Raw genomic sequence first — 20513 nt, forward strand, 5'->3', positions numbered from 1 at the left:
AGGTGCACTCTGAGGCTTGTCGTTGGCAAAATTTCAAAGTAGTAATGTCTGTCTGCAATATTTCCTTACCTTGACTTTTCTTACCTTTTGTCCTAAGAGGAAATGTCCCTCCTGTTAGGAATTCTAATTATATGAACACTGTGGTTAGTAGAACATGAAATATTATTACCCTGGGGGCCTATGATAAGTTAGATCTTTGCTCTGTGTAGGCAAAGTTCTTTCCAGGGTGAAACCTGCAAGGTCGCAAAGGGAAACAGCAAACACACGGGTTGAGGAGTGGAATCTGTGAATGCCAATCACTCCTAGCTGCCAAAACACGTGGGAACCACAAAAGTTCCAGGGATCAGACGCTGGCATTCTGTGGGAGGACCACAGAGGTAACCCATGACTTTAAGGTTCAAAAGAGGAAAGTATTCATTTATATTTCAGGAAGAATCTTTTGCAGTTAGTTAAATTTCAGGCCCTGATGGGCTGGTAGACTAGCTCCTGGAACAGAGGAAGAGATAACAGCCATAGGTAGGTGGTCACTTTGCCAAATGGGAGCCAGGCTCTGAGAGGCACCTGGCATCCACATTAACCTTTTGGGGCCAGATTCTACTCCAGCTGGTCATCTTGGGATCAGATTCCTGTGTTCTGAAAACATGATTATTGTTATTGGTGTCTCATAGTGATTTTATTGGTGCTCTCCATTAGCATTTACCAGAGCTTTCTCGCGAAGATCAATCTTACCGGGATGTTAAGGAGGAGTCAAGGACTCTTTGAACACATGTTTTGGCTGGAGTTTAGAGAGGAACAGTACGGAATGGAGCACAGTGGTAGCTAAGGGAACAAAAGTTAACAACAACAACAAAAAAAAGTGAGAAATTGGAGAAACCCAACATGAGTCAGTTTACAGGTACAGGCACATGACAGGTAAGAAAACCAAGAAGTAAATAAGTGAAGTAACGTGTTAAAGTTCGAAATAGCAAGAAAGTGGAAGCAGGATTAGGACACAAGTATTAATTTAAGTATTAAATCTAAAGATTAACCCTCCCAAGTTTTCTTCATAACTGTCTTGACATTTTTGGGTTGTACTGTTCTGTTCATTTTCTTTTGCTTTGTTTTTTGCTTTTGTTTCTTGTTTGTTTTTACTTTTGCATTTAAGACCATTACATATGATTTTGTTTTGCTTGGGAAAATAAATAAATAAATACATAAACCCTGGTACTTTCTAGTGCACCAACAGCTTTCCTTTCGTGAACTTTGCTCTGCAAAACTTCATCCAAAGGACATCCATTCCTTTAGGGTCATATGTTGCATTGTAGCTGCCCTGAGCGGCTACACCCTATTCCCATGTTCTCTGAACTCACAATCACTGGGCATCCTGGTGGCGGCATTACTTTTTTCTGCTTCCCCTTTACATACCCAATGCCTTTAGGCAACTTTTCAGCAAGGTGTCAGAAGTTAGTTCAATTACAGCCTTTCCTTTTTAGATGAAAAGAACTGATAATGGGAAGGGCTGGCATTTTAAATCCTAAGGGTGCAACTAACATCAAAAGAATCTGATAGGATTTCAGCCAGCCAAACTTCAGTCAAACTGAAGAGCCAGCCCTTCAGGGAAAGTATTTAAGCAGAGAGAGTTCCTGATTCTGATTCCTTGTTAGAAAATCCTGCTCATACTTTGACAGCAACCCTTCCTAGGTGGTAGCAGTTGTTACTTAGAAGGAAAAAAAAATAGTATCTAGTTCTGAATTATAGCTCTATCTTACGCATACAACTTTATAAAAGAATTGTAAAGAGTTGTTTTTTCAACCTCTATCTAATTAAGTATCAAAATGCAGCATTCATAAAATTTGGTGGGGGGGGGGCACATTCTATAGTATTTATCCATCCAAAGTAATTTCCAAGGCAATTTTTTTTGACACACGATGTTGCAATAGTTTCAGGTGTATAACATAGTGATTCAACAACTCTATCCCAAACAATCTCACTCATCATAATAATGACTAATATTTTCTTTTGGTGTGTGGTATGCATTAGCTCATTGAATCCTTACAAAAAAATCCCACCTTAACAAGTAAGAATTATTACCTCATTTACAGACTGAAAATCAAAGAGGTTAAGTAATTTGTCCTAGTTAATATAGGTACTAAATTACAGAGCTCAAATTTGAACCCAGGTTTTCTGTCTCCTGCACAACAGACCCTGATTCAAAATCATTTCCAATAGGAATACAAGGCACATCTAATAATGGTCCAAGAATACTCTTAAATCAGATAGGATATATTCCAGTGAAGGCAGAACCTATGACTGCATAGCACATAATCCGAGCGTCTAAAGGAAATGAAAGAAGGCGGTTCAGGAAAATCATTTAGAAAAGGAAAGTTTCATTCATGGATTAACAGTGAGCAAAGAATTAGCAGGCAAATCCCTTAGGCTAACCTCACAAAAATTCTTCCTTCAAAGTAAACTTAGAAGCTATTCTGCTGTAAAGACAGGACATTCTCTATTTTTAAATACAAGACCTAGTACAACTTTAGAAGCAAATAAACAATAAAAATAACTAAGACGCAAATTAAGGGTGAGAGTGGGGAGATCCTGGGTCAGTTCGGAAAGCTCAGACACCTCGATTTCTCTAATCAGCCTCAACCCATGCGCCAGGATACAGCCAGACTGACCCAACCTGTCCTACTGCACACAATTGGCTAATGGTTTTTAATTTTTGTATCACCAGGACTCCTATTTACTATTTCCTCCAGGGCTCCATGGTTTGAAAGACTTTATCTGCCAAGCTATTTTTGTAAAGTATAGAGGGTGCACACCCATAGCCCAGCAGCAAAGAGCAGTGGCCCAGCCAGGACTTGGGAGCCATAAGACATGGATTTGATATGAGCTGAGTGACCTTGAGCAAGTTATTTAACTCCTGTATCCCTCAATTTCCCTCTCTGCAAATCGTTAAGTGCAAACTCTTCGGGGACAAGGGATCCAAGGCTTTGAACCTTTAGGTGAGGCCTTTCATCAGATTCTTTACATATGGAACCCACTTACATTTGTTCATTAATTTCCCACCATCCATGGTCACAGCCTTTCACGCTCTTCTTGGTTATTGAATAATTATGGAATTTCAGTGCTACGCCAAGTGTTGATAAGGAAGTCTGTGAAAAACAAACATTAAGTCAGAAAAATGTTTCAACTGAAGGATATGTTTCAAGCTAAGTTTCTTCACTCAGAACTCATTCCCTCAGCTTGCCGTTTTTAGGGCATTTTATTCTTTGTGCCCTATTATGATACAAGAAGATAGGATTCCATAGGCAGAGAGGGAAAGATTAGGATCTGAGGTCCCTGGGTGGGGAAAAACACCTATTTTGGAACAATGCTGGGAGTGTCTGACCACAGCAAACCCAGGCGATAAGGTTCCTCTTAAGAATATAACAGAGACCACCTACTGGTCCTCAGGTTTCCCCTCTGGAATTTGACAGAAGACCTAAATATGGCCACAGACCACCCCTCATACAATGGAAATGAGCCAATCAGGAATGGACAACCCAGCACCTAGAGTTATCCAGCCAATAAGTGTAGAACCTGAGAAGGAACAAGGGAGAAGGGAAGGGGCAGGGCTGACCAGAACCTTATGAAACAAGAACCCTTGCCTATAGTGCTCGGACATTCACTTTCGAATGTCCCCTCTCTGTAAAGGGGAGACATACTATTCTTCCTTTTTAATCTTACATTCTAATAAACTTTTGCCTGCTGTTCCTTTTGTGTCCACCTCTTCATTTTCCAAGTGGAGAGACAATGAATCCCGGGTATTACAGGAAAAAAACCCTACAACACTATGACCTTTGGTGGGATAGACCAGTACCTCCCCTACCCTGCAACAAACCAGAATGAGGAGAGCGTAATAGAGAGGGAAATGGGTGCCCCAGTGCTAGGGAGCTGCTCTAAGGCCCCAGTTTTGAGTGAGCTGGGTAACATGGGACATATTAGATTATCTCTAGGTGTCAGTTTCCTCCTTGTAAATGAGCTTAACTTTGAAAACACCCACTTGTTAATGAATGCACAGTTTCCTCCTTCAGTAACAATGACATAGTTCATTTAAAGCACTATTCAGATTATTTAGATAACAGAGAAGTGAATCAGCATCCTCTTCATATTAAACCTGGGTATTCCTGAAGGCAGTTACTAAATCACTCCCAGGTCTGCTGAGACCAGATCAAACAAGAAAGAGGCTGCCCATACAGCACACACCCACGTGAGTGCGCATGCATGCGCGTGCACACACACATCCGACCTTTTTATGACACTGTATGACGTACACATACATTGTGTTATGTCATGATTTTAGTTTTTAAGTTTTTTAAATCTATTTTCTTAATGTTTATTTTTGAGACACAGAGAGACAGAAGGCAAACAGGGGACGGGCAGAGAGAGAGGGAGGCACAGAATCCAAAGCAGGCTCCAGGCCTGCCAAGCTGTCAGCACAGAGCCCTACATGGGGCTCATGACCCCAGACGAGATCATGACCCCAGCCAAAGTGAAACGCTTAGCCAACTGAGCCACCCAGGGACGCCTCCTTTTTTTTTTTTTTAAGAAATTAATTTTAACCGATTTTTATTGCTCTGACATTTAGTGTTGTAGTGCTGTCATTTGTATTTGTGATGTATTTGATGTTACAATGTCTTTGTTGTATGTACTTCTTTCTAACATGTATTTAAATACTGTAGCCCTCATCCCTCAACCTATCTTGCAGAGAAAATGATTCAGGCTATTTATTTACTTATTTATTTATTTAAATTAAGTAATCTCTACACCCAACATGGGGCCCCAACTCAGGACCTTGAAACCAAGAATTGCACGCTCCATCAACTGAGCCAGCCAGGCGCCCCTATGTCTCTCATTTAAACAACACGACGACACAGGAAGGAAGTAGGAGTCCTATTTTATGGAAGAAGTCAAGACTAACCAAAAATAAGTGACATTCCCAATGTTACCCTGCATTTCTCTGAAGGCCGCTTTTTCTCAATGTATCATGCCACCTGGAACACTGACAGTGAGGGCTCAAGGGGAACGGGACGGTCTTATGTGCAGCGAACGCCAAGGGCTCCTGAGAACATACATCGATTTATCCCCCCAGTCTTGTCATCTTACTGTTTCTTCACATTAAAAATACATAGATGTCAACTAAGAGATAATAAATACCTAGAGTAATCAGTGTAATTTTCTAGCGTAAGAATATATTCCAATGTAGCCCTCCACAAGAATGTTACATGGGAGTTTTCACTGTGTTCCATTGCTCCAAAGTAAAATAGATGTATATGCACTCCCCAATCTCCAAAGCCTCTCCAAGGAGAAAGGAAGTAAGTCTCCTTGCACACCAGGTTCCACTGACACAGAATTGCACACAAGTCTACACGTGAGCCCAGATTGACCAAGAGGCATTACTGATATTATCCAGCTTGACAAGTGGGGTAAAGCAGGGCAGTTCCACAAACACCGTGAGCTCTTTTGCTCAACAAATGGACAAAAATTAAAAACTGCTGGGGCGCCTGGGTGGCTCAGTCGGTTGGGCGTCCGACTTCGGCTCAGGTCATGATCTCGCGGTCCGTGGGTTTGAGCCCCGCGTCGGACTCTGTGCTGACAGCTCAGAGCCTGGAGCCTGTTTCAGATTCTGTGTCTCCCTCTCTCTCTGACCTTCCCCCATTCATGCTCTGTCCCTCTCTGTCTCAAAAATGAATAAACGTTAAAAAAAAAATTAAAAAAAAAAAAACACCTGCTAAGTATGCTATTTCCTTCTGTGTCCTGTATTCTCTGTTCCCACTGCCCAACCCACGTCTTTGCTTTGGGAACTTTTACCAAATAAGGGGAGAAAGTCTCCTGATTTGGACCTGCTGTGTTAAAATATTTCTCTAGTCAGTGACAGCGACAGGATGCAGGACGTGCTTTATCCTTATCACTTCTCACTCGCCAGTGGTTCTATACATACAACTCAACCCATCTCCCACTGGCACTGGGAACTTCCGTGGTTAGATGCTTGCCACAGAAGCAGGGAAGAGGAATTCATCTCTGGGGAATCCCACCTATTCCCTAGGTGATAGGAGGAGGTGAATTTACATGGCCCACAGTATACTGCTTATGTGGGATGCATCTAAACTGGTGGGTGCTAGGCTGATGGCATTGGTTATATAACAATTCAAAACCCCACTCCACATTTTTCTTCTAAGATTCCATAGCCAAATGCATTCGTTGAAAAACAAAAAGAAGGAAAACACAAAGGTAAATACTCAATTAAGTGATTGTTATGAAACAGGGAAGCTGAACATCTTTAGGAACCCAGGAAAGGAGGGGGTGCTGAATTTACTTAATGGAGGGGCACATGATTCCTTTTTTTTTTTTTCAACGTTTATTTATTTTTGGGACAGAGAGAGACAGAGCATGAACGGGGGAGGGGCAGAGAGAGAGGGAGACACAGAATTGGAAGCAGGCTCCAGGCTCTGAGCCATCAGCCCAGAGCCCGACGCGGGGCTCGAACTCACGGAGCGCGAGATCGTGACCTGGCTGAAGTCGGACGCTTAACCGACTGCGCCACCCAGGCGCCCCACATGATTCCTTTTAATGCTGCCTGGGTCACTTTCTATTTGAGTAACCTCTGGCAAATGGCTTGCCCCCAGTTCTATTGCCTTATCCATAAAATGTGACCAGAGTCTCTTTCCTATATGAGCGGTATGTTTTAAGAGCAAATAAAAATGTGTGTGCCCTAAACAAATGCAGGTGACATGTGATAAGCCTCAATACTCTTTGCTATTTCTTATTTCACCACACCTTCTTCCCCCACAGTCTGTAAGCTCTGAGACAACAAGGACTTTACCTTGTTACTAAGTGTTCCCTATGGTTACATGCCTGAAACTGACATTCAATGAATATTTGTTTATTCTTGGGAGAAGAATCAGAGGAACTTTAAGTTGGAGCGGGACTTAATCCTGCTCAGGTAAATGAGACCTTAAAAACTCAGCCGAGGGGCGTCTCGGTGGCTCAGTTGGTGGAGCTTCGGACTTCGACTCAGGTCATGATCTCACGGTTCGTGGGTTCAAGCCCCGTATCAGGCTCTGTGTTGACAGCTCAGAGCTTGGAGCTGGCTTCAGATTCTGTGTTTGTCTCTCTCTGCCCATCCCCCACTCAGGCTCAGAAAAGAAAAGAAAAAAGTCAGCTGAAAGTGAGTTTGCAAAAGGGATTGATTGCTCTTCAGTTACATCTGGAAGTCGGACCAGGCACTAAGAAGGATGGAGAATAATAGAAATCAACTCTTGTGTATTAAAGGGTTTATCGTTTTACCATGACTTGAGTCAGTATTTTTGTCACTTAGGTCATTCTTCCCAGTTGTTTGCAATAAATTCAAAGCTATTTGACAGGTGCCTTTTTTTTTTTTTAATTTTTTAATGTTTACTTATTTTTGAGAGAGAGAGAGACAGAGCATGAACAAGGGAGGGTCAGAGAGAGGGAGACACAGAATCTGAAGCAGGCTTCAGGCTCTGAGCTGTCAGCACAGAACCTGCTGCCGGGCTTGAACTCACAAACTGAGATCATGACCTGAGCCAAAGTGGGATGCTTAATCGACTGAGCCACCCGGGAGCCCCCAGTTATTTTTTTTACATGATTTCCATTTGCAGAAATATGCAATCACACAATTTTAGGTGGCTGTTCAAAGTGGTCCAAGAAAGGAACAGCTTTATTTAACCTCCATGCTGAAGAGGACCAGCCTTGACCTCTGGGAAATGGTGTCACCCACCAAGTCTATCCCTAATATTTCCTGTCTTCCCTCTCCCATTCTCCACTCCCCCAGGGGCATGCTTTTTGCCTTATAAAGAATTCTTTTTATTTAGCATTTCTAACTCTCAACCCCTAGGGAAACAATCTGATATTCCAATTTACATTCTGACTAGAACAATGTTTGAGGATCTTCACTGTAGGGCTTATGGCTTATTATGGAATCACATTTATTTCACCTGAAAAGAATTTCAAACATTTGACAGAGCTTTTGGGAATGGGGCCTTTCCTGTTCTGGATGTCATAAAAAAGATCCATCTGCTCTTCGGAGAGATGGAAGAGACAGATTTGCAGTCTCTCCTGTTCCTTACCCAAGTTGCGAGAGTCACTTGAGGTACTGAGATTCTGCTGCCCTGATGAGGCATTAAGAATCTGGTGGTGAGCGAGTCCAGAACCTTTGGGTTTTAGTTATTTTGGAAATGTTTGCAACAATGATAAAAAAATAAATAAGTTAAGGATGTATGCCATTAGGACACTGAGACTAAGTACACATTTGGGTGTAATAAAATTATTAAAAATATTTAACTCTGGGGCGCCTGGGTGGAGCTTCGGACTTCGGCTCAGGTCATGGTCTCTTGGTTCGGGAGTTCGAGCCCCGCATCAGGCTCTGTGCTGACGGCTCAGAGCCTGGAGCCTGCTTTGGATTCTGTGTCTCCCTCTCTCTCTGCCCCTCCCCTGCTCATGCTCTGTGTCTCTCTCTCTCTGTGTCAAAAATAAATAAATATTAAAATTTTTTAAAAAATACTGAACTCTTTGGGGCACCTGGGTGGCTCAGTTGGTTAAGCATCCGGTTCTTGGTTTCAGCTCAGGTCACGACCTCACGGTTAACGAGATGGAGCCCCATGCCTGCTTTGTTCTCCATAGCACTATGTAACATACTATACACATTTTTGTCACCTGTCTCGCCCTACTGTATGGTAAGCTTCATGTCGGATATCATGGATCCCAGTGTCCAGAATACTGCCTGACACATAGTAGGCAGTTAATAATAACATGTTGAATGAATGCAAACCATAAACTGCTTGCCACTTACATCTACTTGCTGTGCCTCACAAAAATCATTTTATACATATATGCTGAAAGAGCCTTCCATGAAAGGCTTCATGACCTTCCATGAGACACTAAAGTTGAAGAAAGAAAAACAGTTATAGACTAAAATTTTAAAGACAAAAAAAAAAAAAAAAGATTGAACTCTCTGTTAAGGACCAGAGATGTATATATTTCATATACATTGACATCTTGGTTTGCTTATACAACTGAAATATACATTGCCTAATTAAATTTATTATTTATTTATTATTCTTACTATAATGCTGATAGTGAAAGAAGTAAAAAGTGGTGAGTTCTACCAAGGTAAAAAGAAAAAAAAAATAAAGAAATATTGTTTGATCTTGTAACAATGTCTTTGCATTTAAAAAATTTTTTAATGTTTATTTTTGAGGGAGATAAAGACAGAGTGTGAGTGGGGGAGGGGCAGAGAGATTGGGAGACATAGAATCCAAAGCAGGCTCCAGGGTCTGAGCTGTCAGCACAGAGCCCAACGAGGGGCTCAAACCCACAGATTGTGAAATCATGACCTGAGCTGAAGTCCAATTCTTAACCAACAGAGCCACGGAGGAGCCCCTGTCTTTGCGGGGGGTCTTTTTGATACAAACAAACAAAACAACAACTGGAAAAATAAGCCCATCCCAAAAAACAGTTAATTTATAAGCAGAGGGTTGAAATTACAAGGAACTTTCATGTTCTAGGTAACATATTTGCTTAGGGTTTAAGTGTTATAAAATTAACTAATATTCTTTTTGTAGTAAAAAGTTAATGGGGCGCCTGGGTGGTTCAGTCGGTTGGGCGTCCAACTTTGGCTCAGGTCATGATTTCACTGCTGGTGAGTTTGAGCCCTGCGTCAGGCTCTGTGCTGACAGCTCAGAGCCTGGAGGCTGCTTTAGATTCTGTCTCCCTTTCTGCCCATCCCTGGCTTGCACTCTGTCTCTCTCTCTGTCTCTCAAAAATAAATAAACATTAAAAAAACTTTTTTAATGAATTAAATTTAAAAATAAACTGTTACTAAACATAAGATAACAATATTTTTCTCAAATAGTGGTAAAACTAGGTTACCTGAAATTTCCAGGTACACTTGCATTTCGGAGGATAGTAGCTTGGGTAATATGGACTTGAAATTTTCCCTTCAAAGCCAGTGATTTCTTTGACCAATACTGTGTTTTCACATTCTGAAAAAAAATATCCATTAACAGACAACGATTTGCAGTCGTGGGATTATGGGAAATGCGCTGAATTCATTTCTTTAACTACAAATGCACACTCTTTGATCAACAAGCTTAGATACTTTTTTAAATTTAAGCTAATTTTTCAAAAAAGAAATAGTACCATACAGAGGTATAGCTAAACTTCTTGTTCAAATTCTGTATTTGTTTTCAGATCATGTATTTTGACTACAGATCTATTACTCTTCTTAAAAACATACTTTAAATATATTTTTTAAAGCTTCTGAGTGTATTTGTTTAAATGAGTGTATATTTGTTGTTTAGGAAATATGCCCAGTTTACATAACATGTTGTCCTGTTTATATAAAACAATCTGCATGTTTATTCATACTGCATGGTCATCCTTCTCCTAAAATGTAATGTCCTTGAGAGTATTGGTTTTTGTCTATTTTGTTTGCTACTCTTCCCTTACACCTGGAATCATCCCTGGCATATAGTACATGCTCAGTTTGTTCACAATGTTTGTTCACAAATTCCACTGCAATATTTCTGAGATAATCATATTTTTAATCTTTGGAGCTGGAGACAATTTTCAACCCAACAACATCTCAAATCGCCAGTTCAATTTTGTTTAACAAAGAAGTTTTACATTTAGTTTTGTAATAATTTGACGGAGAAAACCTATCAAAACAAGCCACTGCCTTAAAATGTAGATGGACCTATGAAGCCATGACCATTTAACTTAAGCCAAATCCACTGCCCTCCTCACCCACATCTGTCATTCTGATCTTTTTGTCCTCGATGTTCATAGAGAAGTTACCAGGACACCATCTGTAAGACCTGACCAGCTACAAGGCAACAAACATTACAAAAAGACTAGAGTTTCAGTGAAGGCTCTTTTTATTTAGTCTTGTTTTGTTTTACTTCGTCAACCCACATCAAAAAGAGAAGAATGAAAGGGAGCTGGGTTACTTTTTGCTCACTACCTGACCTAGGAAAATCATTGAATCTCCGGGTGTTACTTCACACGTATCTTCTTCTAGGATGGCATTCCCATGCATTGCTATTAAGGAGGCACGATAGACAGTCCCCCACCCCACGTCCACACGTCCACAAGGCACTGAGCTGTTATCACTCAGCTCCGAACCCACCCCTCTCTACTCTGTTCCGTGACGCTGTAGCGGGGACTCTGCAAAAGGCTTCTCTCCTTTGCCACCTGGCTTCCAACTAGGCTCTGTCAATAGGGGGCGCTACAGGCAGACTAGAGGCCTGGAGGAGGAAGAATAGGGTTTCCCGTGTGTTTCGTTTCCTCTTCCTGGGAGTGTCATGCCCCCGCAACGATGGCTCTTCCCACCCCCTCATGCAGCTCTGCTTTGTTCCCGTAGCTGAGTCGAACCCTGTTAGCAGTTTTCCCAGCCTCCACTTCATTGCACCTCCCTCAAGGATACCGGCCTCGGCTGTCGACTGTCCGGTACCCGCTCCTCGACGGTCTGGACCCCCTCCTCGACCCCGCGAATACCTGCCTCTGAACTTAAGAGACCCCAACACCAGCCTGGCAGTCCATTCCTCAGAAGTCTGAATTTCAGGCCACAGACCCCTCCTCCACACTGTAAATTATCATTCTGGCCGCTTTCCCTTGTCCCCCCAGACCTACGGGTGGTGGTTGCTTCCTGCGTGTACTGCCTACATAATACCTTACAGTTTTCTTTTCACCTTTTGAGTTAGCTAGCTAACACCTTTATCCTGAGTTAGCAGTTCTTCACATTAAATTCTCTGTTTAAATACTATATCTCTCTCTCCTCTGACGGGACCCTGAGTCAGGGTCCCTGACTCATATAACTAGTATTACAACACAACCTCAGGAGAGATAAGACTGGAGTATCATACCAGATATTTTTCAAGGTGACTTTTTTCAATTAGCAAAGACTTACTTTGTTCTGGAATGACCTCAAAAAATGCCCGGATTCCTGATAGCCTCCGTATCTGAGGAGACTTAAATGCCACCAGCATGAGATTATTTGTGGAAACAAAGGACATTATCGTTCTTGTGGGTTCACAAATTCTGAAACCGGATAACAGAACAAAAGTACGTGAATAGTAGGTTATTGAGGAGTGAGCCTCCCTCCACCACTAATTCCACACGTTTCCTGGGCCATCTACACAGTTCTTGTTAGGCAGACTCAGCCAGAGCTTCGTCAATTAGTGGCCACAGGGCACGATGGAGGGGAGCCGATAAAGGTGTGGAAACTTTTGTCTAGTAACTACCAAAGAATTTTCCTGATGGCTGTCACAGGACCCTCCTTGAGAACAAACAAGGCATAAACAGCCATTTAAAATGGCTGCAGTCATGAGCTCTGTTCTAAGGAAAACCGGACTGAGAACTCAACTCCGTCACTTAACTGGCTGAAAGATTCTCCAGCAACTAATCTTCATAAATGCCAGGTCCCCTATGGTGAAACGGTGGTAATGACTACAGAATACCCCTCATAGCCTTTCGGTAAGGATTAAATGAGATAATAGCAAAGTATGTCTGCAAGGGTGAAAAGAAGCAGTAGCAATGACTGAGGAATGGGAGCCAGTGACAAACTTACTTGTCACTGTGTACCATTCACACTGTTTAAATTTTTAACATGCAAAATATAAATTCCAAAATATAAACTCATACACATACATACATATATACATAAAACACTGCTCTATACCTACATAAGCACTATTAAAATAATTCATGTGGGGGCGCCTGGGTGGCGCAGTCGGTTAAGCGTCCGACTTCAGCCAGGTCATGATCTCACGGTCCGTGAGTTCAAGCCCCGCGTCAGGCTCTGGGCTGGCTGATGGCTCAGATCCTGGAGCCTGTTTCCGATTCTGTGTCTCCCTCTCTCTCTGCCCCTCCCCCGGTCATGCTCTGTCTCTCTCTGTCCCAAAAATAAATAAACGTTGAAAAAAAAAAAAAATTCATGTGCTTTTTTACCACAGTAAAAACAGCACATTGTGAATAAAGTATAACTATCATTATTAAGATATTAAGCACTCCAAAAGATGTCTGCTAGTAAATAAAAAAATATTAGCATATGTATATGTACATATGTGTGCAATTACATATCTACATATGAACGAAAATATTTGCAAAAACATAACAGGCATTTGTTCTGGGTAATGAGATTGTGAAATATTGACATTGTTTTCTCTGATTGACCTCACTTGCACAGTGAACGTTGTGTTCTCTTTCTAGTAAGGGAGAAAATTTTTGTTTTACTCATGGTATGCAATCCTCATAGAGTATTTAATTCTCACACTCTAATGAGAGCGATTGCATAAAAGTAAAATTAAGCAAAAAAATTATATTTCAGAAATATTTCAAGAAGTGGCTGAAGTTCCTGCTACACTGCTTTTCACTCTGGTAGGCTAACAAGTAAAAAGCAAGCATTGTGTCTGACAGGCTCTGGCTAATACAGGGGATGCTAAGTAAGGCGTGGGTCCGTCTTTGATCTCATGTGCGCACGCAAAAGTTCTTTTCCTTTGTTTCTAAGGGAAACGCGATACTGCCAAAGGTAGACCCTGTAAAACAGTTTTTTCCCTCGCCGACCTGAGTACCTATACAAGACGGTGCTCCGGAGTGGCATGAGGGAGTCGTAAATGGTCAGGGAGTCGGTGACACAATTGTCAGCTTCAATCTGGACGGACTCTATCGAGAGACGAATCAGGTAGCCCACCACGGCCACCAGCTTGAAGTGGCACATCAGCCTCCCTGAGGTTGCAGAAATCTCCAGAGGGTAGCGGAGAGACAGATGATCTGCATAGAAGTACTGAGAGCAGCCTTTGTCTGTGGAGACAGCACTTTGTTTTGTTCCGTTTTAGAAATGACTTTTCTAGACATCTTTAAAGAGTAAGGAGCAAAGAGTTCCTCTGGAGGACATCTGCTGTTTTTGCCAGCCCAGAGTCCGCTCCCCCTTCTTCTGGTAATAGCACCAGGATTTTACTTTGAGAAACTGTCTACACCCTGATTGTGTGGTTTGGTTGGGGTTAAACCCACTTCTATGTCCAGAGATGGGCGCATGACCCAGACTGGCCAATCAGAGTAAAGGAAGCTGGTGCATGAATGGGTTTGCCAGCCAATCTGAGACAGTAAATTCGGCACCAGGACTTCTGCAAAAACTGTTGGGAAAGTTATGGGGGGGGGGGGTTGGGGGGGAGAGGGGTTGTTGTACCATTGCTGCTACTAATATATTATAAGCTTGGATCTATTGATGCCATTTATGACACTGCATTAGAAGAATACATTTGATGAAGCTTCAGCAGGGAAAAGCAGAGATGTGGAGTCCTGAGGAGATTTTATTTTAGAACCTGGCCCCAAACAGGCCTGAAGCCAGCACATTCTCCACCCCTGTCCCAGTTAGAAGAGCCAATGAAGTTTCTTCAGTGCTTAAGCCAGTTTGAGTGTATTTCTATCACTGGTAACTGAAAGAAGACTAACAAATACCACCATTTGAAAAAGAAAACTATAGCCAAAAAGGATACTAATTTGGAGGCAGTGTAGGAGAAGCTATGTGTCATAATTTACCAGCTCCTATGGTTGAAGAGTAATCTGACCGAAGCCCAGCTGCATTGAAAAAACACACGGAAAACAAACTGTCAGTTCCAGTATATCATTTTGTTAGAATTATCCTCAGTAAAAATGATTTTCAGTCCTGGGGCACCTGGGTGGCTCAGTCGGTTGAGCATCCAACTTTGGCTCAGGTCATGATCTCACAGGTTGTGAGTTCGAGCCCCGCGTGGGGCTCTGTGCTGACAGCTCAGAGCCTGGAGTCTGCTTCGGATTCTGTCTCCCGCTCTCTCTGCCCCTCCCCCACTCATGCTTTCTGTCTGTCTGTCTCTGTCTCAGAAATAAATAAACATAATATATATATATATGATTTTTTATGATACACATATATATAAATGATTTTCAGTCCTTAAAAGCAACTCATCATATCTGGGATTTGCTTTAAAATAATCCAGTGAGGGTAGGGGAAGTTGTTTATGTATTTTGAGAGCAAGGGGGATGGCCATGAGTTGATAGTTGTTGAAGCCGAGTAAAGGGTATATTTATATTTTTATTTTATATATAATGTTATATATATATATAGAGAGAGAGAGAGAATTTAAATTAAGAGAGAAAGTTGCATAATTTGGGAGTCACACAATTAATTAACTAAAGTATTTTACTGGGCCAATCAAATGATGACATTCACGTTCTGGCAGGGCTATTCAACAGTCATTGTGGAACATTGGGCAGCATTACATAAATAACATAGGTGCAGTTCTGTCTGGACAAGGGAAAAGACAAGATAAACCTCAGCAAAATTCTTTTTTCTCCAAGACTTGGAGGCTTAGTTTGAAGATTCATGAAATTGAATTAAATATAGGGAAGGGTACACTTTAATAAATTCAGTTTCATATATATTTTGAAATTTTGAGTATTCTATTGTCCAATCATTGTATTTAGTAACTTCCTGGATCAGTGTCCTCAGCTAACCCTGTTTTACTGGGATTGTGGAAGAGAATACTTCATTATAATATTGACTATGTTAATGGAAACATCAGGAGTGCTATAGGAAGGAATGCATAAAGGGGAATTACCCAACAATCACCATTTAGTACCACAGAGTCCATATCTACAGCCAGGCCCTGCAAGCTCCCCACAGAGGTTCGGTTTATGATACTTGTCTGGATGGAGTCCTTCAAAATGGCAGCCACACAGTCCTCACAGAAGATATGGCCCTTGGCATGTGGCATGACAAACACAATCCAAAAGTGGACAAGGAGGCCACCTTTGTTGTTGCTGCTACAGTAAAAAAAAAAAAAAAAAAAAAAGGGATATTTAGGTATCTCTCTTAGGACTTTCATAGAAAATCACCCAACTGATGGAGTGAAGGGGAGGCCAGTAAGGATATCCTTCAACTTCTAAAATTCGTTCTTGAAGAAGTCATTGATTCCTATTGAGGGGATTGGTAAGAGAAAGCATAATACTGTGTGTCTTCCTGTGTTGGGTTCACATCTAAAACCATTCGTGTATAGTTGCATCTCCATGGAGAATATACTATTTTTATGAATACCAACCAGTATTCACTATTATTACAAATAAAAACAATTATAGTTTTTGATACTTCACCATGTACAAACACATTGCTAAATTCTGCTTTATCCCACTGAACCTTATGAGCAAGGTCCTATTACTCCAGTTTTACAGATAAGGAAATCAAGATCAACTGTAACTCAAAATCATATAGCTAGTAAGTAGTAAATCCAGGAATCGAGCCCAACTTGGTATTTAGCCAAACTCTGGAGCAAGAGCTTCTGAGTACACAACTATTGTCATGTTTTATGAAAAACAAACCTTAAGTGTTCTACAGTAAATAATGTGGGAAATAGAAAGTAAACAAATAGCTTTACTCCAAGCTTCTTAGTGTCTTTGGTATGTCAAAGTGGATTGTGCCTCTCTGCAGGTGGGGGCAGGTGGGATACAGTACATAAAACATAATTTAAAAAAGAAGTTTTAGTAAAAGAATTAAAAAGTAATACAGTAAATTTTAATAAAAATTATTTGAGTTTGAGATCCCTTTTTCCTTAGAAAATCTCTAATGACCAGTTTTTTTACTTAACATATTTTGAGAAAGACTAGACTGTGTTTTATTTTTACCCCACCCGATGGTAGCCATGTTTGTGGCCGTCTTGCCCAGCGGTATTAAGACGGGGAGAGGCGGGGTGCCCAGGATCCCAGCTATGGGGAGAGGGCAGGCTTTGGTAGATGAAGAGAAAAACTCAGCATGACAGCAGGGCAGAGTGGAGTCAGCAGTTGTGCTAAAAGAGTATTAACGCAAAGCCGCCCCCAAGAACTTACTTGAGAATGGTAAGATCTTAGCTTTCGCCTTTTCACAGCAGTAAACAGAAATCCCAAAGCAAGGGACATACATTACCTGACATCTGCAACAACAGACTGCTTGTAAAATTTAGAGAAGGCAGATGTTGTATAAACCAGGTTTACCTGAAAATGAAAAACCGAGGTGTCTGAAGTCTGTCAAATTTGGCTTTCACTCACAGCACCTAGCACCCTGTAGGTCCAAGCCCTGACAGCCAGCAAGGAAAAGAGCTGGGTTCTAACGGAAGGCTAAAATCTTGGGTTGCTGCCATTCTGCTATCTGTGAAGAATAATCAGTTACCTATATCCATTCTTTGCTGTCTTTAGACACCCTGATCAAGCTTAACTTCTGTATTCTGCCTACTCCAAAGGTTAATTTTTTCCATAATTAATAAATCAAACTCCTTTAAGTACATTTAGAAAGGATTTGATCCAACCTCTTTTCTAACAATGCACAGCATGGAAAATTTATATTCTTAAGGGCACATTGCTCTAGTAGCCACTAGGGGGCAGGTGGCGCCCACGGCCAGGTTCACCACCCCCCCCCCCCCCCAACTCTGCAGTCTCTAGGGAAACACCCAGCTCTTTTAAAAGGCGCCATCGTTGGATCTAAAGGAAAGTTATTTCAATTTACCTTCTTTGCCCTTTCTTAGCTTTCTAAAGCCAAGCTGAGTCTCTGCCAAATCTCCTCCTATATTCCCCTTCCTTCCTAAATGGCAAAATCACCCATCTAATTGCCAAGTTTAAAGTCACCATGCAACACAGAATACATTACCTAAACCTGCTGAGCACTCAGGTTTTTCTCTTTCTCTTCTTTCTTTCTTTCTCTCTTTTCTTTCTTTCTTTCTTTCTTTCTTTCTTTCTTTCTTTCTTTCTTTCTTTCTTTCTTTCCTTCCCTCCTGCCTGCCTGCCTTCTTTCCTTCTATGGCAGTAAAAAATAGGGTAAAATAGGCAGAGAGGGAAAGGATAGGACCTGAGGTCCTGGGTGGGGAAAAACACATATTTTAGAAAAATGCTGGGAGTGTCTGACCACGGCAAACCCCCTCAGGCATAAGGTTCCTCTTAAGAATATAACAGAGACCACCTACTCCCCCCCCCCCCCCCCCGCCATTTCTCTCAGGAATTTGACAAAAGACCTGACTAAAAATTAGTAGACCATAAAACCTATGACCCACAAGGAAAGATGTGGCCTTAGACCATCCCTCCTACAATGGAAACAAACCAATCAGGAATGGACAACCCAGCACCTAGAGTTATCCAGCCAATAAAGGTAAAACTTGAGAAGGAACAAGGGGGAAGGGAAGGAGGGGAGGGAGGGACCAGAACCTTATAAAACAAGGACAGCTTGCCTATTCTCGGCAGGCAATTCACTTTTCAGTGTCCCCTTTCTGCAGAGAGAGCTTTCATACTACTCTTCGTAATCTTATACTCTAATAAACTTTTGCCTGCTGCTCACTTTGTGTCCGTCTCTTCATTCTTTGAAGCAGTGAGACAACGAATCCAGTTATTGAGGTAAAAAATCCTGCAACACTTCTTTCCTTCCTTCCTTCCTTCCTTCCTTCTCTCTCTCTCTCTCTCTCTTTCTTTCTCTGTAAAGTGATCAGAGTGCTTACCAAGAATCTTTGGGGTAATTTGAGGAATAATTGATACAATTTAAAGGTAAAGTATTTATCCACATACCCTGTATATAGAAGGCCTTCTTCAGTAGATAAGGGCCACTGTGCCCACTGTTGTCTTTGCTTGCTCTCCCACAACCCTTCCCCAGTCTACACCACAGCGTGCCTGTCAAGGCAGTATGGGCCCACCGTGTAGGCCACCCTCTCCATTACTGTGCAGATACAAATTGGCAGAAGCTTTCTAGTTCTTAATATGTACCAAGAGCCATGAATAGATCTTTTTATTTTAGGAGATCTGCTAAGGAAGTAATCACAGATCGACACAATCCATGTTGCAGTTCTGTATGGCATTATCCAGAGTAACAAAAATGGAGGACAAATATCCAATAAGAGGGGATTGGCTAACTTGGTAGCTATTAAAACTTGTGTTTTTTTAAGAATATTTACTTACATAGAAACATGCAACCTAATGTTAAGAGGAAAAAATCTACTATAAAACTATCTGCAAATATTCCAATATCATGTTCTCCTTTATGTCTATGTGGCCCAGAATAAAAAGGGGTTCTGTCTCAGAAGATGATGTTAAAGAAAATTTTAACATTCCTTTTCATAATTTTCTGAATTTAAAAAATGTTAGTGGTTAAATACGTATTAGTTCTATAATGAGAAAGCTTTTTTGTTTTTTAAGTAAAGAGATTCCACTGCGTTGAGGTTGAGATAGATGTGTACAGCTCACAAAATTAATCAGCATGCGTAACTTTAGTTCTGGGAGGCATTTTAAAGATCACCTGATGTAATTCCTTTATTTTACAGATGGGAAACCCTAGAGCTCAGAGAGCCACTTGTTTTTACGCTCAGCGATAAATAATATAAATAAGTTACCAAATAAATTAGCAACTCTGTCAGATAAGCAATTATAGCCAAGATGAGCTAAATCCCAAGTTTGCCTCTGACTTCTTCCATCCACCCTGCTCACCTGTGACACTTGTGAGCCCTCCACCCTGGCCCCTCATCCCCTGCCCCACTCCCCCAGGCCTCCCACACCAACCTCCCCACCCCCCCCCTCAGCTCACCACTTGCTGCACAGTCCGTGCCATGGACAGAAATTCCCTGGACTCCTTCTGTCGATATTCAGGAAGAAACTCAATGTTGGTAATGCGAAACATCCCAACAAAGTAAAAAGCATCTTTGCTTTCTGTCTTACCTGTAAGACAGGAGAGAAAGCGAGTAGAGGGCTTTCCCCTCTGTGTGGCAATGAGGCATTGTCTGATCTGTGTCAGTATCAGGCCCCTAAAATGTTTTATTAGGCGCCTACTTACGTGACTGCTTCACAACCTGTGAAGCTCTAAATGTAGTTAATAACGTCACTTCCATCAGCAGTAAGTCACCATATCTCCTAGGATAGTCTGTTCTCTCCTGGCAAATACTTATGAAACAGATTCAAAGATTAAAGATCTGCCTCTTTGACTTTATACTTGCCCTAGAGTCACTACCAGGCCAAGAAGAGTGTGTGCAGTTTTCATGGATCCTTAGTCTGTAGAAAGTCAGGAGGTAAGAAATGGATACTGTCAAGCTCTGAGGTAAAGTGAGCATAGCGGGACAAGTGGGAAGGGCCCCCCAGCTGACCTTCATTAACCCCCCGGGGGCTCATCCCTATCTGACTTGTGTAGCTGCTACACAGGGTGCTGGGCTGGTCTTCAGCTCTGTGCAATGCATGAGAATTCATCCTTCCTGTGAACCACAAAGCAGGGTTCTCAGCCCAGCATCGGGTCACTCCTGCTCAAATGCATTGCCCAGTGTGGACAGTGGGTTTGGGCATCCAGCCTGCCCAGAACGATTGACAATGCGGGAAGAACACTGTTGTATCGGAGTTGCTTTAGAGAGACCGAGAATAGCCTGGGGGATGGCGGGGGTGGGGTGGGGGGGAGTGAGGGGCTCTTCTTTCTGCCTTTTCTTTTTGTTACCAAGGTCTTCCTCCTA

General features: G+C 41.8%; 1 protein-coding gene across 1 annotated transcript in view; it reads right to left on the reverse strand.

Annotated features, from left to right (window-relative positions):
- The window catches only part of TMPRSS7 (transmembrane serine protease 7), a 35577-nt gene extending 15878 nt beyond the window's left edge, over window positions 1–19699 (reverse strand). The window contains exons 1-8 of the mRNA XM_047875448.1: window positions 19607–19699; window positions 16976–17043; window positions 15650–15843; window positions 14581–14619; window positions 13614–13842; window positions 11951–12081; window positions 9913–10025; window positions 3028–3134 (exon numbers count right to left, since the gene is read on the reverse strand). Of these exons, the coding sequence (XP_047731404.1) occupies window positions 3028–3134; window positions 9913–10025; window positions 11951–12081; window positions 13614–13842; window positions 14581–14619; window positions 15650–15843; window positions 16976–17043; window positions 19607–19699 (974 nt within the window). The remainder of the gene's footprint in view (window positions 1–3027; window positions 3135–9912; window positions 10026–11950; window positions 12082–13613; window positions 13843–14580; window positions 14620–15649; window positions 15844–16975; window positions 17044–19606) is intronic.
- Window positions 19700–20513: the final 814 nt, after the last annotated feature.

Source organism: Prionailurus viverrinus, chromosome C2 (assembly GCF_022837055.1).
Source record: "Prionailurus viverrinus isolate Anna chromosome C2, UM_Priviv_1.0, whole genome shotgun sequence".
Lineage (NCBI taxonomy): Eukaryota > Metazoa > Chordata > Mammalia > Carnivora > Felidae > Prionailurus > Prionailurus viverrinus.